This window comes from Tetrao urogallus (genome assembly GCF_951394365.1).
Source record: "Tetrao urogallus genome assembly, chromosome: 2".
Lineage (NCBI taxonomy): Eukaryota > Metazoa > Chordata > Aves > Galliformes > Phasianidae > Tetrao > Tetrao urogallus.
This window is the reverse complement of record NC_136814.1, coordinates 21,109,978-21,136,130: the sequence shown is the minus strand read 5'-3', so window position 1 is coordinate 21,136,130 and position 26,153 is coordinate 21,109,978. Positions and strand designations below refer to the sequence as shown.

General features: G+C 39.5%; 1 protein-coding gene across 1 annotated transcript in view; it reads left to right on the top strand.

Moving 5' to 3' along the window:
- RPS6KC1 (ribosomal protein S6 kinase C1) overlaps positions 1–24,933 on the top strand; it is a gene marked incomplete at both ends in the record, with an annotated part of 84,128 nt that extends 59,195 nt beyond the window's left edge. The window contains 5 exons of the mRNA XM_079532456.1: positions 7,786–9,363; positions 9,635–9,724; positions 21,060–21,142; positions 21,950–22,045; positions 24,823–24,933. Coding sequence (XP_079388582.1) covers positions 7,786–9,363; positions 9,635–9,724; positions 21,060–21,142; positions 21,950–22,045; positions 24,823–24,933 — 1,958 coding nt within the window. The remainder of the gene's footprint in view (positions 1–7,785; positions 9,364–9,634; positions 9,725–21,059; positions 21,143–21,949; positions 22,046–24,822) is intronic.
- Positions 24,934–26,153: the final 1,220 nt, after the last annotated feature.

The following is a 26,153-nucleotide window of genomic DNA, read 5'->3' as shown; positions in this document are numbered from 1 at the left end:
ATAGGAGAGAGAGAAATTATTTTGGGGTGGAGCTGGGAGAGAGTGTGCAGGTGAGATGGTGAGATAGGAGTACTTTCTGAAGAGAGTTCTGAAGGGGGAACAGTGAGAAGGGGACCTGGAAAGAACTGGGGAGCATTACAGGGATACAGGACTGTCAGACTGTACTGGGGAGGACTGGGTGAGCTGGCAGAAAGGGATTTCATGTGGGTTAGGGCTGCTACTGACGGTGCTTTCGAATGTAAGCTAATAAACTGCAAAGAGTTTCCCCTCATTTTCTGAAAAAACAAGTTGTTTGGAAATGGATTCACCTCTGTTTTTTCCCACTGCTGTAAGTATTTTTTCCTAATGACCAGGGAATTATCAAGGTTAATGTCTTTAAGGATAGTCCCCTGCATTCATAAAATTATTGACTGGCCTCTGAACATACAAAGGGCGAGAGGAAGATAAGTGGTGTTTTCTGTTCTAAAGAGGGAGAACTGGGGCAAAAATCGATGAGTAAATTGCTCAAGAACACGTACAAAAATTATATTGCAGGTGTAGGCCCTGATCCCAAATCCCTATTGAGCAATAATTTTGTGTTGCTTTGGAACTGCATGACCTGTGTACCTCACCATGTCCCAGGAGACCGGTGCTGGAAAGCAATTCAGCAGAAATGCTGAAGTTGTCTTGTAGATTTTCCTAGCGCTGGAGAGCACATGGAAAAAAAAATAACCCAGTGATGATTGTCTCGAACACATCAGTCCTCTGTTAGTAGAACTCATCCTTTAAACAGGGATAAAAACACTAGGAATATCTAAAGATATTCTCTTAAAAAATTTTGTCCATCTCACACCAAATATAAATAGAAAATGTGCTTGTAGGTAAGTTTGAAAAAGTATGAAGATTTCTAGGACAATGCTTTTAAAGTGATAATCTGTGAAATTTTATTCCATCACTTTGTGAATGTTCTTTACATTCATACTCAAAGTAGTTCTGTTCCAATGGAAAATACTGCCTGACTATTTTATAAGTATATTGTTTTGTGGTGATCTTTCATGTTAGCCATGCTATCAGTATCACTGAGTGATTCACAGGTAAAATATTATTTTAAGTGGGCGATGGCTTGAATTACAGTTAATTCAGAGGGTGTTTAAATGTTATGTTAGGTATTATGTATTTGGTAAGGAGCTTGCTAGCTCTTACAGTGCACCTTAACTGCATTAGTAAGTTCAGCACTGTTGGCTTTTGTATGGAATTCTGAAAGCTCGACCCCAAACTCTTGCTCCAGATGAAGACTTTTTTTTTCAGTAAGTCATAATGCTGTTACACACTCAGATTGGTGAGTGAGCTCTCCAATGAAACAGGAGAACAATGAAAGCTCTCCAGTGAAACAGCCTGAGAACAGGCTTTTCTCATAACTGCAGTCGGAGGCTTGAAGAGGGCCTTGGAATCACAAAAGTCAGTAAAGTTATCTTGTAGCTTTGTTGGAAGGCACTTGGCAAGTTCTGTTGTGGTAGAGAGCCAATCTGATATTAACAAGGCCTCGCTTCTTCGTGGCACTAATAACTGCAGAAATTTTAGAAACAGATGCTTCAAAAATAGGCTGGGGGGCTTCCATGGGACATCAAAGTTTAAGTGGCTGTTAGAAGCTGTCAAATCTCTTTAAGCATAAATAAGGTGGAGTTCCTATCAATCTGGAGAGCACTCAAGAAACTTCACAGTGAAGAGGCTTGCTGCATGCAGGAATTGGTAGACAACACGGTGGTAGCATTTTGGTTTGCAAAGCTTGGATTTGTTGTTAGGAAAGGAGACAGTTCTAGCTGTAAGGACTTGGCAGAGATCAAAAAGGGTAGGAAAGGTGATGTAGTCATTGGCAAGGGACTTTTTCAGAAGGCTGCTTTGAAATAATAGCTTTTGCTTGAAGTGCTTTGGGAAGTGGGAGCTTTGCCTAAACTAGCAAACTTCGTAGCAGATTCACCAGCAGCAGTGGAAGCAGTTGTGTGTATGAGGCTCTGGAGTTTGTAACTATTGTCGTGTTAGAGATTAGGTTGAGATTAGCTTCCAATTCCTGTGTATGCTGCAATGCTATTGTGACTGCTGTGAAATATTGTTATTTTATCATGATAATGTCTGCATGTCTGGCTCCCTTTTGGTCTAGAAACTATGCAAAGATAATTATGTTGTCATTGTATATTAACATGATGAAGTTTAGCTGCAGCCATGTCTTTACTGAAAAGAAGGAAAAGAAGGAAAAGTAATTCTAAGAAAACTGTAAGGTTGTTCTTTTTCCTGGAATATTATTTCACATGAAGTACATAACTTGTGAATGGCAGTCCTGGCCGTAAAGAAATTTTTATGCAGTGAAGTAGAAAATTTAGCCCGATTTTGCAGAATTGTCCAAAAAGATGTCTGACAGTGCTTTTTTTAAAATTTTTTTTAATTTTTTTTTTTTTTAATCACAATTATTTGAAGGCTCAGGCTGTTCACTTTCACTTTTTGTAGACTTTCCTAAATACAACGATTACCACACTCCAAAATGCATTCTGGTTTTGTAGAAATTGATGTACAATATTGTCCTTCAGAGCAAACTCATGGGCTAAGATAGCAAAAGCCAATGAAATCTTTTGAATTACATCCACTTAGCCAGTCTTTCAAGCTGTGGAACTGAAATAGTAAGTGACCGAGTACCTGCTGAGGAAAAGACCATCAGGTTATGATTTTTTTCATGTCAGCTAGAGCAAAAACATGGTTAGGAGAATAAATTTGCTGATCTGTTAGGTTTCCTTTTATCTTGTGGTGTGTACAGTATAGTCTCTCTATCTTCTGTTTGATGTGCCTGCTTCAAAGTCCTATTAATAACACAACCTGTAGAAGTGTTTGATAGAATATTAAAAAAAAATATGGAACTAACAGTGTTCCTATCCAGCTTCATCACTTGATCACTTTATTTTGAAATTCTATTGTTTTTTTTTTAACACTAACTTCTTCAATTCCACCTCTTGAAGCACAAATATTACCTTCAGAGTATTGAAAATATGGTGCAACAAGGCACTTCTGACAAGTAATTTTATATTTAATACCTGCAGAAGGAGCTTTGATTTTTGTGTGCTAGTAAAACTAGAAAGAATAAGCTAGACTGGTTATAGTGTCTATTTATGGTTTAAAAAAAAAACAAAAAAATCTTAATGATGTTAATACTGTACTCATGAAATCGTATTAAATACTAATAAACTTTAGCTTAAAATCATAGCTTTTATAGTTATTTAGTATATTAGACTATTTGACAGTGACCAAAGCTTTCTTGTTTGGATTGATTTCTGTAATTTTAGTTTTTATAGATTCCTGATACTATATTAGCATGGCTTGCTAATGGGTTTTCTTGATCTTACACAACACATGGGGAGAGGGGGAAAGATTATTAGTATGTCATTCATAAAGGCATAATTATATACCCAGATACAAATATCACTCTTGTTTGACCCTGGATTGGACACTTTCAAAAAGGAATAAAATTGTTGTTTTTCATATAGAACACAATTATTGAATAGCATTTATTTACATAGTTCCATTTGACCAGGAGGCCAGTCTTGAAATATTTGTGTGTAAACATATTTGGACATAACATTTTTTTTTTTAATATATTTACTTGCATTTAACTACAAATTGGAGTTGGAGGAAGTAGTTATTTCCACTATGATTTCTCAGTCCAAGTGATTATTAATAAGCAACTTCTTTCTTAAGAAGGTAAGATAATAACATGTTCACTAATGGAAAATGAGTCGTTGTAGTTCTCTTTTCACTGGTAGACAGTTGTGAATTTCTTAAAGCTATAATGATAAAGAGAGAATATTTTTTGTCTTGTGCAAAACCTATTCTTGCTGAAAGCATTCGAAATGAAATATTTTTAAAAAAACAGTTTGAACTTCTTGACTCTTCCATTGAGCTTTCTGTTAGATTTTGAAGGGCTGATCTCAACATATCTGTTTTCCTTCCTTAATCCTTCTTGAGTTGATTCCTTTCTTAAGCTGTACTAAGACTTTGAGCAGAGGCCAAGATGTAGTGGAGACTGAATGAAATCTTGCATTAAGTGAGGTGGAGGGAGCCGAAGACAAGAACTGCACCAAGAGCTTGGCATATGCTTGAAAAATGAGATAGCGCTGAGGAGAATTCTTTCACTTTTCATGCTGCCAGACAGTCCAGCTCCTTTCTGTCTTAGCATAGGATATGAAGTGTTTAGTTTGGTGAGAGACCTTCAGATGTGACATGCAAAAGCATACCTAGTGTCCAGTAACGATGCAGGAAAAGAATGTGACTATAGACCATAGCAACAATGTATTGAGCTTTCTGAATCCCTGGGTCTAAGCTCAACCCAGACCTCTATTAAAAAGTAAATTTTGTACAGACAAAGGACTGATCATGACAATATTTGTATTTAAAGCCGTTCCTGGAAGCTGAGATGCTGTTGCGCCAGGCACTGTGCAATGCTGTGAAAATGCAAAGTGAGTCTTCGTCGGTCATATTCTGTGAGCACCTTTTGAAAGCTGAGATTTATGCTTTCTTACAAAAAGTACTGGGATAATAAATACTAGTAATATGAAGATGGAAATTGTATTTGCTTGTATTAATGAATATAATGCAGGAGGGTAGTTTCAAATGAGATTTTATTGTTCAGTATGAAAAGACCCTTAGTAATTCCTTGCCTAATTAATACATAGGGAAAAATCATTTTGTGAAGACTGTCTACTTAAAATAATCTAATTGAACTAATGAATAAAAAAATTGTTGTAAAAATATTGTTCCATCAGAATCTTCTAGTATAATTAAACTTTTGTGCTGTTGCTTTTGTCTTGGTTGGAAGTGTGAAAAAGAGGAGAAAATCTTTCAGACAAAATAAAAATGTTTTCTCCTTTCTTTTGCACCAAAAGAAAAGCTTTAAGAATAACAATTCAGAAGGCTCAGGGAGACTGCAGTGTTCAGAAGGCACGGCAGTGCTGTCATATTTGAGGCAAGTCTCTTCATCTTAAGGATGCACGTGGACTCCACCCTCACACAGGGACAAACAGTGTCCTGATTGTGTGGTACTGCTGGCAGGACTGGGATGCTCGGCTCTTGCCAATGCACGCAGCTATTTTGCTTGTACCCAAGCAGGCTGGGAGTACATTGCTGTCCCAGGAGGCAGCTTGCTTGGTGACACTGGCAGGAGTTGATTCTCTGGCTGTGCTGGGAGACAACATTGCACCTTGTCTGGCTGTTGTGGCATGACACGTAGGTATTTGAATACGTGATATGGCCTCATGTCAACGGTTTATGGGCTGGTCCGGCCCAGTTCCGTGACCAGCAGGGCGGAGGGATCTGCGGATCCGCGCCTCTGGGAAAGGGGAAGCAGGGGACCCCAAAATACTTGAAAACAACAGCACTAATCTGAGGTGGAACAAATGATTTTACTAAATATAGTATTAGTAAAATACAATGAGAGAGAGAGAGAGAATCTGTTTGAATTGTATAGACCTCACCACAATGCTGGGGTGAGAAGTGCAGTCCAGTTGAGTGACTGAAGTACAGACGGCAAAGTGCAGATGGCGAAGCGCAGGCAGCGAAGCGCAGATAGCGAAGCGCAGACAGCGAAGCGCAGGCGAAGAAGAAGGATCAGGTGACCTTGCATGGAGTTATATCCCCTTGCTGACCGCAAAGCCTCCTGGGGAAATGTAGTTCTTCTCCGTCGGACGAACATTCGGCAGATATCAAACCCCACCCCCAGTGCATTACATGATGTTATGGTGTGGAATACTGATGACCAAAAATCATAAAACCATGACACCTCACTTTGAGCACTGTATGCAGGTTTGGGCACCACAGTATAAGAAGTGTGTAAAACTATTAGATCTGTAAAGGTGGTGAAAGGTCTGGAGGACAAGGGGTATGAGGAGGAGCGGCTGAGGTCCCTGGGTTTGCTCAGGGCAGAGGAGCTGAGGGGAGACCTCGTGGTGGCTCGCAGGGAGCAGAGGGCAGCGCTGAGCTCTGCTCTGTGTGACAGAGACAGGGCCTGAGGGAATGCATGAAGCTGCAGGAGTTTGAGGAGTATTTGAATAACACTTTCAAGGCATGGGATTTGAACACTGGATGGTCTGTGTGGAGCCCAGAGTTGGATTCACTGACCTTGTTGGTCCCTTCCAACTCAAGATTCATTCGGTGATTCTACATCTTTGGGTGAATCTGAAATGCTTATGTAATACAGCGGCGAATACAGCAGGTCTTGCTCCCTTCTATATGAGCATCACTTCCATTTGTTCCTGACATACTTTCTTGCCTTAGAAAGTGGCAAGAGTCATTTTGACCCACTACATCAATTTGTAGCTTGCAGGCAGAACTAATAAATTTAAATTGTCATATTTACAACTACACTCAAGCTGTTAGAATTCCCTCTTAGTATTTTTTATATATTTAGTTTCACCACAACCACTGAGATATTTTTTTTTTCCCTTAAAAAGAAGTCTTGTCTTAGCCAGGGGGATGAAGAGCAAGAAAACTCCACATTATATTATTCAAATTCATTTTTAAAGTATCAAGGGTTTTCTGCCTTTGATAACTTAGTTTTGAAATACCTGGAAATATATAAACCCTGTTCCTAGGCAGTGAAAAATACTTTCTTCTTTCATTGTTCTCTTTAAAGGAATTTTGCCTGATAAGGAGAGTGCTTAAAAATAACTATTAAAGACTCTATTTTGGAAAAACATAATATAAATCTGTTTTACCCAAAGAAGTAAAAAAAGAAAAAAACCACACCAAAAACTTTTCAGGTGCCCAGCGGGCTGAATATTTATTCTTTTCTTCTACAAAGATTGTTTGAACTGTTTCTAGAATTTTTATAAAATTTTTAAACTGAAATATCTTGTCTTTGCATTTTTCCTTAAGTTAGTAAAGGTGGCTCTCTAGCTTTTCAAAGACAAATTCTTTGCCACATGCAAGAGATGCAGCAGTAACTTCTTGATTCCTTTTTTTTCCAACTTCTGTTTGTAAATTTTAATCTTATAAATGTGTGGTATTTAGAAAATGAGTTTTAGAGTGTATTTTTTTTAATTTCATGATTACTTTTGGAGCTGTATTTTTTTTGTTTAGAGTTTTTGATATGAGTAAACTTTTTTGATATGAATAAACGGGTTTTGCCCATATAGCTTAAAATATTGAAAATGTTTGCTTAGTGCAGCAAGGCATAAAGAATTTTCTTAAGGCCTGACATTAAGGGAGAAATTCATCTGTATTTCACTAAAAAAAAATCAATTTCTTCAAAGAGAAGCATATCCTTAAAATACCCTACTGATATGAGGTATTTCCCTTCCCCTCACTGAACTCGCTGATCAGTAGTTTTCAGTCTTGTGTTCCCCGATGTTGCTTATGAGCTTGAAGCTGTGATTCAGAGCAGGCAGAACTGGTGATGGCTACCCCTAAACCATTTGATCTTTCCTAGTTTTTGCTTTCTTTGGAGACAGCAGATGGAGAGAGCAGTCACCACCATGCAACTTGAGACAGACTCTGAAATGAGACTTTACTGAAGGTTTTATTTTTTTATTTTTTAAAAAAAGCTTAATCTCAGATGCAGCTATTTAAATATTTATGTATTAATACAAATCCGCTTGAAAGCAAGTTGTGGTCCCTGTAATTACTTCCTCCTGAGGAAGCAGATCCAACTTGCTTTATGGGCTTAAGGAGATAGTGTGTTCTGTCAATATTGACATTTTCCTATATCACCATTAAACTGATTCTGTTCTGAGTGATGTTAAGAGACTTCTATCTCTTCTTTTCTTGCAGGAGGAAAACTGTGGTCATATGTCAGTAAATTCTTAAACACAAGTCCTGAACAGAGCTTTGAAATTCCCGAAACCAAAACATTCAGTTCAACTAAAATTCTTCTTGAGCGGCCGACGCCCAGCCCTAAAGACATTGGTAGCAGCACGGATTCCAGAGAAAGCTGTGGAGAGAATATGCTGAAGGTGGTCCCTCTGAGGAGCAGCCTGACGCCGAGCTCTCAGGATGACAGCAGCAACCAGGAAGATGGACAAGAGAGTTCAAAATGGATGGACTCAGCATCCAGCTCAGAAGAAGAGTGCACTACGAGTTACTTAACGTTATGTAATGAATATGGGCAAGAAAAAATTGATTCTGGCTCTCTCAATGAGGAGCCTATGGTTAAAGTGGAGAGTCAAAGTCTGAATATTAAAGAGAAAAGTTCTTTACAGAAGTGCACTGTTGTTAGCAGTGATAGTTTCAGCTCTCATGTTCCATCTCAAGAGCTAAAGCTTTTCATTGATGATGGTGAATCAGAAATAGCCAGTCCTACTAGAATATTGGACTCACTAACCAAATCAAAGAAGAGCCCCATGGAACTCTTCAGAATTGACAGCAAAGATAGCGCTAGTGAGCTTCTGGGACTGGATTTGGGAGAAAAATTGTATAATCTGAAATCAGAACCTTTGAAGCCATTGTTCTCTATGCCAGGTCATGACAGAAGCTTGGATGCCCTGGAGAACAAAATGGGTGTGAGAGCTCAAGACACTGTAAGCAGGGGTTCAAACGACTCTGTGCCAGTTATCTCGTTTAAGGATGCTGCATTCGATGATGTGAGTAGTATTGATGAAGGAAGGCCTGATCTCCTGATAAACTTACCTGGTATGTCTGATACCACTGAGGAGGCAGCAGTGTCAAGGCCTGCCAAGTTTACAAAAACTGATATGGATGTTTCAGAAGTAAAATTACTAGAAACACCTGATGTCTTACAATTAAATAGTTCTGCAGAGCAATGCAAAGCATTTAATCAAGAGCCAAATCGTGTGACACCAGAACTGGGTGATCCTTCCCCCAAGGAAGTGAATGGACAAAGTGGTGTCACTCAGGGAGCTCTCGGGACCCTTTTTACTTCTGAACCAGAGGTAGGTAGTTCAGAAGATGGGGCTCTGTTTCAGGGGCCTGCAGCCTGCTCCGTAAACGTGACAAGCAAAGAAGAAAGTGTGTTTGTTTCCAACCTGCTCTCAGGTGCTCAAGATGTTAGCTTGGACAGAGACACGATAAGAAACGAAGCAGTGTTGCTGTTTTCTGATCAAACTGAAGACTTTGGGAAAGAGGAAACAAACCTGTCTTTGTTACCAGCAGCTGAAAGTGAACAGACAGCACCAAAGAGGGAAGACAAAGTAGCAGTAGCAGGGGAGAAGGATATACACCAAATTTTTCAGGACCTTGATGAAAGATTAGCGATAACCTCCAGGTTTTATATCCCAGAGGACTGCATTCAAAGATGGGCAGCTGAAATGGTTGTAGCCCTTGATGCTTTACATAGAGAAGGAATTGTGTGCCGCGATTTGAACCCAAACAACATCTTATTGAATGATAGAGGTCAGGAACTTTTGCAAATGCATTTCTTTTTATTCGCTGTTGCTTCCAATTAACTGAGTAGGCGTTTTATCTTGTAATTAGTATCTTCATTTCCTGTCTAGAGCTTCATTATCAGTGCAGCAAATTCACCCCCAGTAATAGCTTCTAGTACTTAATGATGCCATTATTCTTAATGATACTGTTTTTAGCTACAAAAGGAGTAATTACAGTTCACTTCTGCAGAAAATGGAAGGGAAAAATGTTTTGATTTCTCCTGTCGTTTTGTTTTTAGGACACATTCAGCTAACGTATTTTAGCAGGTGGAGGGAGGTTGAAGATTCCTGTGACAGCGATGCCATAGAGAGAATGTACTGTGCCCCAGGTTAGAACAATCACCTACAATGTTTCACTTGGAAAGTAGATAAGCAGCTTTCATTTTCTCACGGAGCCTTTGTAACACAGAGCTCAAGAACATGCAATATCAATAGCATTTTCTTTTCCTGAATATCTTAAAAAGCAAGAGAGTTTGTAACTGCTTTATTATTGAACTGTGTTGTTGTTAGAGCGTTTCCATAAAGTTTGTAATTGCATTGAATGCCTTGTTTAAGGAAATTTTTAAAATATTGTGTGTTCTTTCAGTAGTTTGTTATGTGTGAGTACATCCTGATAACTGGAATGAGCAAACAGGGAAAGGGCAGAGTGAAAAGATGACACCACGAGCTTTAAAAGCACAACAATTTATACATGCAAAGAACATAGAAAAAAAAACATATCGCAGTTTGAAACACACAACCCTAATAGGCTCAGAGATGCCTCTGACATTTTTGATGAGCTACAGTGGGCTTTGAAATAGTTTAGAGAGCTCTTTTCTTAGAACTGCTTTCATCAATCACGAGGGTGATAAAATCAATATCTCTTGGGTTTTTGTAGCAAGGATGGCACTTGAAACTGATCCCTCCCTCTTTTACTCTTTCCAATTTATTTTCTGCTATTATAGTTGTCTAATGGTAGTGACGATTATAATCAGATACGTTACTTATAACTTCGCATTTTAAACATTTTATAGGTAGCTTAAAGAAACGGCTTGTAGAGTTGAAGTAACTACTGTGATGCTACTCAGATTTTCAGTTCGTCTTTTGGTTCTGAATTTGAAATGCCAATGTACACTTTCTGCTGAGTGCGTGGCCTGGCTAGGCTTTGCAACTTGGTGTGCAGATAGTCCTCAAGCTGAGTCTGCAGATGGGCTTGAAAAAAATTAGCTGAAGCTGAGTGAACGACTCAAGGCAAAAGTTGTGAACTTAGTTTGGCTGTTCGTTCTGTGACTTGGTTCCCCCCCACTCAAATACAGTGTGAAACTGCTCTTTGTGAATACAGGTGGTTGTATGGCAACAAAAAAATGAATTCCAGCTCTTGAGATTAACAGTAAATAAAATTTTTGCTCTCCAGGTGCAAGTCAAAAGGGAAGGGGCAGATATTACAGAATTATAGATTTTATATATATAGAATTATAGATATTACTATTGTTCTACCCTCACCCCACTTTAGTTCAAGAGCAGCGAAACTGAGGAACCCTTGCTTTGAGAACCCCAGCAATTCTTGTGGCTGTGAAACAGAAACATTCTGCTTGCCAGTACGCACTCTGTTGCATTAGAAAGAGATGTTTTCCTGCCTCCACAACCCAGGCCTGTACAAAGCTCTCCCCAGTTGTGCTGCTTTTAAGATGGAAGCACAGCCTATTCCCACCTTGTCACCATTAATAATCTGTAAAAGTCAAAGCCTAATTTTTCCATATTTTAATGAGAATCCAAAGAGAGGTGGTTTTTTTGCCCCCCTGATCTTCAACCAGCCAACTGCTGTAATTAATTGTTCAGGAAGCAGGCAAAATAATATTTAGAAGTCCCCAAATACAAGAATAAAGTTTTCTGTGCCATCTTTCTTTCCACGTCCCAGCACAGGTGTGGTATCCATCTGGATTTTTTGGTTAAGTTTGTTCCATGTGTAACTGGTGAGCTGCAATACAAAGATCTGCAAGTGCAAGTGTTAGATAGATGCAGGATGGCAGGATTGATATTGCCATGTTAGCCTTTCACATTTGATCTTATTGTTACCTGTGTACACCTTCTATTCTGAGTTAAGGTTTAGTATGTGCTCTTAGGTAATGTGTGCAACTGAGGTGAAAGTAACTTTCTTATGGCTGCTGCAAAACATCCAACTGTAATTAAAAAAGCTCCCCTTAGTGGGCTTTCTTCAGCACCACTGCTACGTTACAGGAAAATAAGCCTTATGTGGATGGTCATTTTTCCTTTTAGGAAACGTCCTATGACCTGGAACCCACGTCTCCTCCTGATCATGGCAGCGTTGCCCCTAAGCTGCTTCTTGGGTTAACCACTTTGAAGTTAGTTGTGCCTCAGTTCAGAGTGCTTAGGTAAATTTAGAAAATTGGATTTTATACTATTCTTCTTCAGTTGCTCTTTCAAATTGTTTGTAAATATTTCTCATAGCTTGCTTTTTCCTGCTGAAGGAACAGATGAACAAGTGATCTTCACAAAATTTAGCCAGGCCCTATGATTTATATCATCACTGCAACACGGTGAATAATGAAATAACTCCAAGTGAATCTCCAACTCGTTTTGATGCATCGAGCAGCTCGGTGGGCTGTGGTGCTGTGCCTCCGGGTACCTGACATCTCATTTCACCTCTAACCAAGTGAAACTCAGCTTGGAAAATTTTACCTTTGTGTGTTTAGTTTGGTGTCTGTTTTCATCTGAATTCAGGATAGTAGGATTTGGGTGTGGAAAGCCTGTATTTAACAGACTTTTGACGTTTTGTTATTTAAATGGTCTCATTAAAAGCAGGCAAGGAAGGGAAGACCTCTTTGTTAAAACGCTGTCCTTTAGGGTCTGGTGTAACAGACTGAGTACAGATGATGACCCTTTTTGAGATGCAGTTGTTTTTCTGCAATAATTGTTGAGAAACAAATTTCACAGGTGGAAAAAAAAAAAAAAAAAGACCGTGGAAGTTAAATAGATTACGTGGTATCTTCAATTTAAAAAAGGTAGGAGGTTGTGTTACAGAGTTATGTGAAAGGCACAAAAGTGTGTCTGAAATCATTTTAATTGCTAAGGTTGCAGGTGTTACTCTTTTACATGATATGTAAATAGTACTGAGCAGCAAAGTTCCTGAGGGCATATTTAGGTTTTAAGTTGCTTTATTGGTTGAAGGAAAATGTGGAACCTAAATCCTACAACTTCTATGTCAGAATCTAGTTTCTGGAGGAAGTCAGGATATATGTATTAATGCTGAAGCTCTTCAGACTTGAGAAGAAGTGCCCCTGCATGGGTCTGCAGGTGGTGGTGGAGGTTTTCGGTCCTCGAGGATGGGGCTCTGCTAAAGCCAAGGAAGGGCTCCTGTTCAGAGGCAGCGGCCAGAGCCTTTCTGCGGCGAGTAGCCGGGGCTCGCTCAGCTCTTGTTATCCTATGAAAAGCAGAGAGGAATTGTTAACGGCGTGTGTATAAAAGAGATTATGCGACGTAGGTATAAATTAACAGAACAAATGCAAACATTGTAAGCGTAGAAGTGTCAGAAGGATGGGAGAAGAAATAGTTTAAATAGCCGCACTCCATTTCCTGCTGCCAGTGTACTTAATTTTGTTTGCAAGAGCAATTGTCAGTTTTCATCGTGCATAAATTACAAGCGGGGCCGGCTGTCTTGCGAGAAGTTGCACTTCTCCTCCAGGGGCGGCAGGTGGCATTGTGCCATTGGAGGACGGCGCTGCAGGCCGAAGGCGAGGTTTCTTTGCGGCGACTCGCACCTCCGGAGTTGCACTTGGAGCTCAGAGCCGGGCTGCGTTGCGCTGCTGTTGTGCGACGGCACAAGGCTCGCCGCTGCGTGGTTGTACTCAGCCTAAGAGCTGGGGCCGGAGCCGCTCCGGGACAACGGGGCTATCTGCAGATGCCTGGAAGTAGCGCCCGCGCTCTGCTTTGATGGATGGCCAAACTAAAGCTTCGCTGTTCACCTATGATAAGTCAGATGTTGTTTCTCTAACCCACGAGGGAAATGATGGCTTATAAATCATCCCTGTAAACTCAGCACCGCTTCAAGTAAATCTGAGGGGGAGTTGGCCAAAAATAACGCATTTGCTTTTAAAGAAGAAATTAGGTGCTCATAAGTGAGCTGTTCTGCTGCACTCGCGGTTAAGGTGACTGATGTGAGATCCACCTGGGTTTTTTTGGTTGGCTTTTTTTTTTTTTTTCTTTTCCCCTTCCTCTTCTTTTAAGTACTTTTGTTTTCTGAATGTTTTAAAGTGTGCTGATGTCTGAATACAAAGTTATTAGCAGATCAGATGAGAATGATTCACTTCTGTTTAAACAGCCCTTTGCTCTCTGCGCCCCCTGAGAACTCTTATCATGTATTTGTTCAAAAAAAAAAAAAAAAAAAAACACCCAGAAAAACTAACAGAAAATCCCTCACATTATCCACCTACCCGGTGGCTGATAGTATCAGCAGCATGTATCTCTTTATCTCTTGGTTAATGTGCCTAGGTATTCTGAAGGGGGAAAATTCCAGTAACAGATTCAATTTACAGGGACAGAAACTTGAGCAAATGCCAGCCTAGCAGGGGGGCCATTATTCTGCGCTGCAAATAAGTTTAAAAAAGAAACAAACGCGCACACAAACCTGTGAATCAACGTGTTTTGGTCTAATTGAGGGAAAAGCAAGAGAGATGAATTTTGAAATGCAAATGATTACCTTCTGTTACTTAAGTATTGGTTTTGTCATCTTTGTGATCTTAAATATAAAGTGTTGTTACCTTTTAAAAAGAGCAGTAATTATATTCCATTTTTGATAGTTGTGAGTTTTAAAATAAAATTGGTAACTTTTTTTTTTTTCCCAGAGAGCCCCTTCCTAGTATGCTTGATACCTGTGAGAAAGACAGAATTGCCTAGAGCTACAGACTAGTCGAGCCTGTTTGCAGCTGAAGCAGATTGTGTTGAGGATTTACTCATGAAGAGGAATCTTTTAGGTACTTTTTCAATCTAACCTGTAAAGCAGGATGTTACAGTGGCTTGCTGGTCTAACCTAACACGTGGATGCAATTTGTGAACGAGGTGTTTTATTTGCACTAAGTTCTCTTTCCAGCAGTGAGGCGAGTTCTGTCTTATCCCTGTAGAGTTATTAGAGGATGAGATTTCAGAGCTGTGTTTTCTTTGGAGTCTTTTTTCTTTCTTATCCAAACCATTAGTTTTGTCTGGATTGTTTTTACTAAAAACTGGAGATTTGTTGAAATTGTAAAGTCAAAGTGAGCTTAGATTCATTGAAAATGCAAGTAGGAAAAGTAAGCTTAGAGTCATTGAAAATGTAAGTAGAAAACTGGCCATCAGTAATGCAGTCAGATGCTTTCACAAGCTGTGTGCTATAATCAAGCCTTATTTACACAAGCTAGCCTTCGCAGAAGCCTGCACAGAAATCTGTGATGTATTTGGTTAGATCGAAACTGGTACTAATTGTACACAATGGGAAACCTAGCTAAAAAAGGAAGGCTTTGCAGGTAAATGATTTTGCCCCAAGCAGACCAGTGTGTTTCAGTGTGCAACCTGATTTTCATACTCCCAAACAGTGTACTTGTAGACAATTGAAAATACAGATGCGAAGTGCAGCTGATAACCTAAAACATATGGCATTAAAATAAAAATTGCCAGCGTGCTATTATCAGAGTGAATGCTATAATTTTTATTTACTGAAGAAAGCAAAAAATGGTCTGCCTCTATTTACCAAATAGATATCTGATGTTGGAAAACCTGCACGTTATGTGTATGTGTTTTGCAGTAGGAATTTGCAAGCACTCATTAAATTCTGCTGTTCTCTATTACAGTGGTTTAATTTGGAGTAGACTGTTTAAGAAGCAAAATAGCGGTGGTGGATTAAAGTGCCATTGACCCCGAGAGGTGTCGAGGGGTGGGTTGGTCTCACGGTTAGTGCGAGACTGGACTTCCTCGATGTTATCTCTGACTCTGTTGTAGCTTTTTGTGTGACGTTAATGTTTCAGGATGATCCTAAAGAAAAAAGGGTCGGGGAACGGGGCAGATGAATGGATTTAGAGCAGCAAGTGTAAAAGGACAGGCTCTCTTGATTTTAAAAGCTCTGACAATAGGAAATGGGACTGAACATTAACGTGACGACTATATGGCTGTTGTGAATAAGGAGGAAAAGTCTGAAGCTGCAGAAAAAGCAATGATGGTTGTGAAGCTGGGAGTAACGACTGTGCAACCCTTTGGGGGTGTCCAGCTCTCCAAAGACACCGGAGTGTCCCAAAGAGAACAATAACAGCTGACTGCTCCCAAAATAGCAAGCTGTCATAAGCCTGGAGAAAGTAGTTGAAAGCAAAGGTTTGGAGAGGGCAGCAGGTATTTTCTGAAAACAACACGATGTGGCTGGGCACTCAGGCGTGCTGCAAGTACACTGTGTGTTGTAGCTGAAATACCTTCTCCTTTAGCTTTTGCAGACTTTAACTAGTAAGCAGTGAGATGTACTGAGGCTGTTGATTTATAGTTTTCTTATCTGGCTGACATAAAGGACATCTAACAACTCTGGAAGAAACTGTAATTTACCTGCAATTGTTTTCTGTTGCTGTTATGTTTTAATAATGGAGCTGAAACTTGAAGATGCCTTTCGAAAATAAGTGGAGATAGCTGAAGGGTTAAACAGTGTTTGCTTTCTTTTGTTAACGGAGCGGTAAAAGGTTTCTTTGTCTCTATGGCCACCTGATTATTTTAAAGGAAGTTTTAATTCCATCTTGAGTTGCTAAGAGGACAAAAAAAAAAAAAAGAGTTGCTTCTAATTTTTTTTTTTCTGTTAATGACGTGAGGAAATTTCTTCCAAAGAGGAATGTAGAAGCTTGTATGTTATTGATACCTTTAAGCTGAAACTTCCTATTTTCATACTTCATTTGATCTTAGCAGATGTTCATTGCACTTGCTTCACTACTTTATTGTTTAAAGGCCATGATAAACTTTTTATATTTAAGAGTAGATGGTTCAATACTGTGCTTTATAAATTGCTAAAGCATTTTAGGCAAAGCATTATGACTGCTTGCGTGATATGTTATTTAGTGAGTGTATCTTATATCTTGGCTGACTGAATCTACATAGAGTAAATTAGCTTGGGTTCATTTTCCTTGGTTCTCTGCAAATGCTTCTTTACATTTATAGATATTAAAATAAGATAAAAAAGTAAGCTTTTAAAATTAAATGAGTGTAAGGTAAATAGAATTTCTGAAGCGACTCTAATGGATTTTCATGCAATGCTGTTTATCTTAATGGCAGCGGAAGGGAAAATTTTGTGTCTGGTGTTTTCAGAGTGTTGGACAAGTCCATTTCCTCCTTAACTGTTCTAGACACCTGATGGCAGTTCAGATGGATGCCCTTGTTTTCCTATCAGTGCAGAAGCAGTACTTGAAGGTATGCTGTTTCTGCTTGAAATGCAGAATAAGGGAAAGGGATCCCGTGGCTTTTGAAAATCTTATCAATCCATCGAGATTCAAATGCTGCCCTCTTAATTCCATCTCAGTGCAATGCTAATCCTGACTCTCAGGTGTTTGGATAAGCATTTTCTCCGTGTAGACCCTGTTTTGTCATGAACTGATTTCAGGTCTTGTTCCTAATTCGGATGCGCCTTTGGATGTTACAGTTTATCCTGAAAAGTTTGATTGACTTTATGCTCCTTATCGTTTGCAAGTGACTGGGCCTCAGCTGCGCAGTGAATTTCCAAGTCCACTTGACTAGCTTTAAGCCTGGCTGCTTTTATTTTAGCGTGTGAGCTCATCAGGAGCCCTGGAAGAAACAATTCTTAGGAGAATATATTTGAGGGATAGTTGTAAAAGCCTTTGAAATCCTTCAGAATGAAAGGATGTATTTTGGATTAAGGTCCAGTATAAAGAATATCAGCATCACTGTTAATAATGTTATCAACGGTGTGTGTGTTCAAAAGATGTGAAGTTCTGCTCTTCTACTTTGGAATTGGCACTTCTGTTTGAAAGCACAGCACGTTGTCAGCTACAGATCCCATATCAGGAAGTGAGGTGCAAATATTGAGATAAGTATGGAAACACTAAAAAAGAAAAAAAAAAGCCTTTCAGTTGAGTTTGCCAGTTCTCTAGAGGGACAGTGCTGGGTAGTGAAGCTGTTTACCTGAACCATCTGCCTCAGTCTGAATCTGTTAGCATCTTACAAGTCTTCCCTTCAGTTTAGCCCAGTTTAGACTGCTGTTACTGTTGTTTCTGTGCTGGAATTGAGCATGTGTGCTAGTTGGTGCTAGCTACTGTATGGACATATGCTGGGAAAGGAAGAGAAGGAAGTTTTTAATGAAGTTGAATAAAATTGGTAAAGCTACTGATTTTATTTTCTCACCTTGCTTTTTGTTTATTCAGTTCAAAAGGATCTTGTATTTGAAAATAAGAATATTTTTTTTCTGCAGATATTATGATGTTAGTCCTAGAAACACCAACACTATGCATGTGTGTGCGCATGTTTATGTTTGTACAAATGTGGACAAGGTCCTTGATTTCAAGGTTCATGAAGTAAAGAATTGGCACAAATATCCCCATGTTCTTCACTTAGGCTTATGGGTCACCACCATTTATTGTTTAAATTACTTTGCTGATGGATTGAGATGAAAATGTTTTCTTAGTGAAGGCAGATATTGTAGTTCAGATTTATTGCGACATTAGAGCTTTAAAAAAAGCATATGCCCTGTGTGGTATATTACATTAGCTGGCTACTCTATCACTTGAAAGCACTTCATAATCTATAGTTTCTAAATTTTCCCATGATGTGCAGTTGAGATAAAATGCAGTAATATTGATGTGATATCCTGAACTTACGATCGGTGTACTGCATCAGAAGTAATGTGACCTGTTCAAAGTAAGGGAATGTAAACAACACATGTTTATCTGTAGAATTCACATTGATTTTTGTGTTTTTATTTTTAAGGAAAACATTCATGTTAGTGCAAAGTAAGGAAACTGTGGGACCTAGGGAAAGCAGCAGGACAGCAGACAGTGGGAGAAAAGTGGAGCTAACGTTTAGTTTTTGTAAAAAGGGTATTTAGATGTTCCTCTCAGCTGAATTTTCCATGTTCTCTCCTGTGTTGGTTTAGATGACTTATCACAGACCCATTTCTGTTCTGTGTATGAGAACCCAGCCAGAGACTTTCCATACATCTCAGCCTGCACAGTTTGGCCATTCTCTTTTTATCCCAGTTCTGTTGTTTTGTCACAGATAAGAGGGATGGAAGAGTTCAGTGCTCTTCTTGCAAGAGTTCTGTAGTGATGTTTATTTTGGCTTGGTGGATAGTGGAAGTGCTTCTGTAGTTAAAAGTATGAGTTCGGATTTTGGAGAAACAGACTCTAGTTTTCTTCTTGACTCTTGCTCTGTGTCCATTTGCTTGATCAGTGAAGTAGGGTTACATCAACTTCTTGTGACACACAGTGTGTTTCTGTGAAGAGTGACCTGTAAGTTTGATGCTTCAAAGAACCTTCAGCACCTGCAACTGCCAACATGAAAGGGTATAAGACCAAAAATTAGAAATGAATTTTCTATAATATTTCTTCTCTGTGATCAGAAGGACAATTTTTTTCACTTGTGGCTGAGGCTTATTTATTTATTTATGTGTTTATTTTAGACTGTTTTTCAAGAGGCCCGTCCCCTTTAAATGTTAGTTCTGAGGTTCCTTCAGTGTTACTGGGGAGGAATAGACTACCTCCTTTTGGGGCATTATGCTAAAATTTAAGGTATGTCGATATGGGGAAGTTACTGGCAGTATGGGAGTTGAGGAAGTAGTAATCAGTTGTAAGTAACTCTTGGCTTAGCTGTCCTTATCCTCAAGTGATTCTGGAATTGAACTTATAATAAAAACATCCATTTGTTTAGAAGACATAAAGAAAAGAAAACTCTAAAGCTGCCTGAAGTGTTTGTCTTTAGATTTTAGTTTACATATTATGCTATTTTTGAATGTACAGCATTGGATCATTTAGCACTAGGAAATCACAGCCAGACTGGAAAGGCATTTCTGCCGTATAGGTGTTACTGGGAGATGCTATAAAAACCTTTTACCACGCATTTAACATAGAAAGGCCTGAGGGTTTTTTTTCCCTTCTTTTTTCACACGACAAATGTCATGAAGATTTCTCTTTCTAAAATAAAATTAACTTGTAGGAGCAGATTTTGATTTTCGTATAAGTTGTCTCAACTTACATTGAGATTCTTTAGATGCATGCCCGGGATCTTAAAACATGTATGAAATACAGTTAAACCAGTAAGTTTGTCATGTGACTGCCGTTATATCTTTGTAAGTGTTCCTCAATACTGATAGAAGTATTGGTCTGTAAGGAGTGGGATAAATGCCAACATATGGCACCCTTACAGTGACATACTGGAGAGATAAATGCTATTAACTGTACAAAAAACTTCGCCATGAGTGATGTCCTGCCTAAAGAAGCATGTGTGATCCATCCTTCTGGCCTCTTGCAGCAGTGACCTCAGGCTCATCCTTTGAGGTCCTGAGCATCTCCCCCAAAGGGAGCTTTCTGCACACCCCCTGCTCAGTGTGTACACCACTAGGGAAGCTCTGGGATGATGATGTTCCTTTCCCTGATGCTGGAGTCTGACTCATCTGTAGCTCTCCTTGGCCACGTTCACAGTAAGCTCCATAAAGTGATGAGCAGGATTTTTCTAAAGAGCCTTTATGCTTTTCACAGGAATGGCTGTGTGACTGTATGCTAATTGGTGTCCTTTGTTGGGAATCTGGTGTGCCTTTTGCCACCAAATCTGTTTTAGTACAGCTTCTGCATCTTTGACAGTCAAAATGAAGATTTCATCTTCGTTTCAATCTGTTTTTCTGACTGATACAGAGCAGACTGTGTGGTGTGTTTGTATTTAATATTTTTTGCAGTTTAAAGCCTGAGTCATTGAAGGCCAAGTTTGCTGCGTGCATCATGCTCTTATACACACAATGGCTGACACAAGTCCCACCTCACCTCTCTGCTACTGCTGGATTGTGGACAGCAAAAGATGGCACTGGATTCTTGCTGGTTGCTAGGGAAAACTTTTTATTCCTAGGTAGCTAAGGTGAGCTCGGGCTGAGCTGTAGCAGTGCAATTACTGCCCATGTCTAGGCTATGCGGAGTAGATTTAGCGTCTCCATCTAGTTCTCAGCGGACAGGAGGCTGTTGTGAACAGCCTGCTATGGTGTTCACAGCACAGAGTACGGCTTGGCCATGAGATGAATCCTGCCCTCCAAGACAAAATTAAAGCATGCAGTTGGCGATTATAAACTCTCTTGTATTGCTTTTATGGATGCCTCAGGTCAAACTTGCCAGTCTAGCTCTTCTAACCAGAGTAAATTCTGTAAATGTGTTTTGCTTTACCATCTGTCACTGTCCAGTTTCAGTGTAGCAGAATCCTAACCATAATTCCTAAAAGTCTTGAAAATGCCTGTGTGTGCAAGGAAAAAGCAAATTATGCATGAAATGTGTAGTGTTGCTGTGTTTGAACAATGCAATCTGTAGGTGGCTAAAGGGCTAACTAAATTGCAGGCGTAATGAAAGCTCTGTGGTATTTAGTATATGTTCTGTCAGCATTAAACAGTCACCTTGTAAATATATGTTAATTCTGAAGGTGTAACTGACCTTTTTAATATTAATTGAAATGTCTCATGTTTAGAGGTTGGAGCTATCCTAGAAGAGACAGAAGCCTGTGACTGGTGGAGCCTGGGTGCCATTCTTTTTGAACTGCTCACAGGGAAGGTAGGGGACAAGCTGCATTATAAAACAGGCATGCTGGCCAATAGTTTCTCACAAGTGGTTTGCCCAGTTTTGATTTTCTTCTTTCTTGTATGCAGATGTATGTCTTTGTATAGCAGCGTATCCTTGATCTGCTATGTCTTCACGGCCAGAGAAATTAAGCATGCTCAAGCTTCAGAATAACTTCATAAAGTTGCATCAAGCTCAGGACTGAAAAAATAGCCAAAATCAATGCTGTTCTCTCAACCACAGTAAAATCGAAGCTCTCTAATATCCCTCCTGAACATTTAGTACTTTTTTTGCCCTGACAGATATCTTTGTTTCAGCACTATTCTCTGGGATAGTCTAAATGTTGTGTGTTGCAGTGACATATTAATTCAAGCCTGAGCAGACTCTCTTGTTGCCTGCACTGGGAGGTCTCACACTGGTGTGGTGATGCAAAATTATCTTACAGTGAGGCAGGAAGATACCAGCACCTCTAAGGAATGCTGATTTCAGTATGTGAAGACAGGGTGCTCAGCCAAATTGAAAAATAGTGGCTATTTGGCAGTTCCATGTGAAGAAAGCGAAGTTCACCAAACTCCAAAACTTTTCAAGTTTGAGCAATAGAGCAAGAGCTTTATGATGTAAATGTTCTAATGGCAAATCTCTAGGGGTACTTCAGTATCTGTAGTGGTTCCCTTCAGAACCAATATTTCAAACTAGGAAGCACTGACATTTTAGCCATGTGTGTTAATTGACATGTATACTAGAAGATAATCCAGCACTACATTTTTTTGAGTTAATAAATGTATCTGACTTTTTTTCCAGACCCTGGTCGAGTGCCATCCATCAGGAATAAACACTCATACTTCTTTAAGTATACCAGACCATGTATCAAAGGAAGCCAGGTCGCTGATTCAGCAGGTGACTGCGGGGGAAAAATTATTTTCTATGGGTACATGTGCAGTCTAGATGAATACTTATATACCTGAGCTGTTCTTGTGGAAATTATTGTAAAAAGAAAAAGCTGCTGATAGGAATGTGGATGGGTCTTTTGTCAGCAACTGATGATTTTTGCCTGACTGGTTTGTTGCATCTGGAAACTGACTTCTGTTTCCTGGTGCATCTGTAGAAAACAGTGCGCTCTGCTGTTTCTCCAAAGAACAAGTTTGGTCAATATTGGGTGCTTTGGCAACACCTATTGGTGATACGTGGCCATTTTAGGAATTCTGTCCTAGCTGTTATTGGAAACGTTTGTGATGAAATGAATTAAACTTGAAAATATTGTAGCCAATCAAACAAGATGGCTCAAAGTGCCATGAAACTCGTAAGACAATGATTTGAAGTGTCAACCACTTGTTGAAAATCTGGTTGAAAATTTGCTGTGCTTCAGGAAATCCTGGGTGAAGGACTTCCAAATGTGAATAGTCTGACTTCTGTAAGAGGAAGATAATTGTTAGGTTAGGCAAAAAGCTAAATGGGAAACTTTAAAATACAGACAAACTTCCAGAGTGCTATACCACATATTTTCAAACTAATTAGATTTAAGTTGTCACAACTGAGGAAAATAAATAACTTGTCTGTGTGTAGAGTCTTGAATTTCAGGGTAACACTGTCTTCCTCCCTGTAGTTAATTTTGACCTATCTGTGCAAGTGGGGCCTGGATCAGACCTATTCCATTTGAGCTGAATAAATAATAGACGTGAGCTGTGGTGTTCAGCTTTGAGTGGAGAGTATCTGGCTAGTGAATATGTACAAAATGACATCTCTTAGATGAAGATCTGAACGGAAGAAAATGAAAAAATAGTTTCTGAAGAAAATGAAGGAAGGACTTTTTGAATATTCAGCAAGTCAAAAGCCCTTGTGACTGATTTCTGCACTGTTAGTGTTGAATGATGAGTGGACAGGCAACCCGAAGTTTGAACCTTCAGATTTGAAAGTGCTTTCACATGCATTTCTGTGTTTCTGGCAAGGATAGGAAGGGGAGTGATGAAAGAAAAATCCCATTTTTGTTGAACCTGCATTTATTTTGTTAGATGGTGGCAAACTTGTGCCCTCACCTACAAGTGCAACGTGACTTAAATGGATAAAGAAAAGCAATAGCAGCTCAATGAAGGGAATTCTTCCCTTCTAATACTGAAAATGAAGACAAACGAAGTCATCCAGTTCACTTTTCCCTGCCAATACAGGATTGTTCTGTGCAGACTAATGGGTTGCCTGCTTTCATATATGCCAAAGAGTGGCTTTTTTGCCACTTGGAATGTAAGTGGAAGAGATACGTCTGTCACTTTCAGATATATTGCAAGACCATAATCTGTTCAGAGGACAGTCACCCTAGTGCCTGTTAGGTTAAGCCTTCTGATGCAGGCTGGTGACGTGTCAGGTGGAGGTTCAGCTCTATGAGCTAGTAAATCACATTTTTGTTGTGTGACTATCCAAGGAAGCTGCCATTCATTTGTTGAGGAAGCCTTGTCAGGAAAAGGAAGAAAGCTCTCTTGGCATGGATAGCAATTTGTCACTGCGACTTTCCTTCCCTACACTGCCAAGGTCAAAGCATCACAGAATAACTCTCTGGGCTCAGTGTTCAGCTACACAGAGTTACAGTTCAGCAAAAGGCAGAGGGACAGTGGCAGCTTGTGCTGTCTTGTGGAAGATCTCAGAGCAGCACCATTCACTGTCACCAAGTTACCTTTACTATGTGACATTACAATTGCAAATAGCAAAGCTGTCTCAGAATGTGTAAATTCATGTGTTTATTGAAGTAGACTCACTTAGATGTTGAGTGCATTAAGATATGAGTACATGTTGTTCCAGGAGACAACTGGGAGAAGTTATCCTATTAGCTATTGCAGAAAGAGCAAGAAAGAAATCGTGCCTTTGTACTGAGTGTAATTGAATAGAGGATAATCAATTCTCTGGAAGTGCAAAATATTTTTGTGTGTCTTTATTAATATCTTCAGAGTGTTACCTTTGCATTCCCTTTTATGTGGATTGATATCTTTAAACAGATGTAAATATTGTGATTTCCTTTGCACATGAATTCAGCATGTGATGTACAACTAGAAAGGGAATGAGGTGCTGAATCTCAGGAAATTTCCATGGAGCCCTTATGCTGTTGTTTTGTTTGTTTTGTTTTCTTTTTTAACCACTGGGATTTTGATTATTCAATCTTAATGCATTTGTAGAACTCTTCAAAACTTTTTTTTTTTTTTTTTTAATTTAAAGAAACAGAGACCTGACTGCCATATTTTAGGAATAACTGGCAACTCATGAAATGGAAAGTTACAGACCAGCGTCCCTGATGTAGCCTTATTGCAGTGGTGTGAGCAAAGGTTAACATGAAGCAAATGCAGTGGCCAGAGTTCTACAGATGTAGGCTCTGGCTGCTGTTCTCTTTTTAAAAACGAGGTTATGCTTAAAATGAAGTCCCAGTGTACAGTGCTTCAGGGTATTGCATGCTGTGATCAGTACTCTCTGAAGACTGTATCACTGAGACTCAAGGAAAAGAGAGTCTTCCATTTACTGCATTTTAGGAATTTCAAGTATGCTTCACACTCTTGAAAGTAACTCAAAGAGCAGGAAAACGGTGGGATATCCTTTACCTTAGACCTTTACAGAACTTTTAAGCTGTTGTTTTTGTTCTTACTCACTGAATCATATATATATATATATATATATATATTTTTTTTTTTTATATCAAGCTTTTGCAGTTTAATCCTGCGGAGCGTCTTGGTGCTGGCGTTGCTGGTGTTGAAGACATCAAATCCCATCCATTTTTTGCCCTCATAGAATGGGCAGATCTGGTGAAATGAGAGATGTGCTCGCCCTCGGAACAAACTCAGGTCAAGTGGACAATTTTCTCTGGCACAGAACAACACCAACTTTCTTCCTTCGGGTGTCCCAAATCCTTGGACGTTCTAACTGAAGGACGCTGGACCAATCATGCCAAAAGCAAACACTTTTAACAGGACTCACCATTGTGCAGGGTGCTAGCTTGTTTTTACGGCAACTGGCTGCTATGTGTGTGTAAGTCTTTTCACCAAAGGGTGATTTGTGATGAAACTGCTGCCTAGCATGCTTCACGCTGCCAGACTGTCAACTAAGTGACAGTGCCCTCCTGGTGCTTTGTCTGGTGATGGAAGCGTCTGTAGAGTGTGCCAGTTGAAAGTATCTTTTATACTGTATGTCAGTAGACCATTTCCCTATGCTAAGTGCAGCTGGAGGAGGGAGGGGAACAAATAATTTATTAATGGTATATGCTGAATGAAATACTAAAATGCTTTCTGCAAAACTTGACACATTAAAAATAGTATATCCATTAAAAAGTAAGAAAGCTGTTGCATAATACTGTGGAATGTGTCTTGAAAATGGCATATCACTTCAAACAGTGGAAAGAGCATATAAAAGGCAAATAATGCTGTCAAATGTTGTACTTTGTTGGCTGGCACTGTCTGTTTAAAACTCTTGACTCTGTTATATTTGATGAGCTACGTGTTAACGTCACTACAGAAAGGGAGACCTTTCCCTCAGCCAGATAAACACTGCTTTTGCAACTTGATAAGGAGCAAGAAGACACAGTGCTAAATAAATGTATAGATTACAAAAGGAAAAGCTCTTCTCTTCGTCATTGTAGCCACTACTTAGCACTTAATGAACTTCACTTCCTCTAAGTGTCCTATTTTTAACTATTTCTTCAGGAAAAACCCTTTCTTCTTGTTGTCTGCTTGAGGAAGCTTCTGAACTTTCTATTTGTTAATGATCTGAATAAATCAAAGAAAGCCTTCACCCACTCTGCTGCTCGAGCAGGAAGGAACCTGGGCTTTGCTCGCACTGAGTGACTTGGTGTCATCTCTGAGCAAACCCTGGAGCGAGCCAGCTAGCTGACCTGTTTGCTTGTTGGTAAGGTTCAGAGGATGGGAGAAGGACACAAGGGATGCAGAATATTGTGCTGTGTGCTGTGGTTGCTGCTAATCAGCCATGCTTGTACAGGTTCTCGATGTACAAACAATGCACACTGTAATGTTGTACAGAT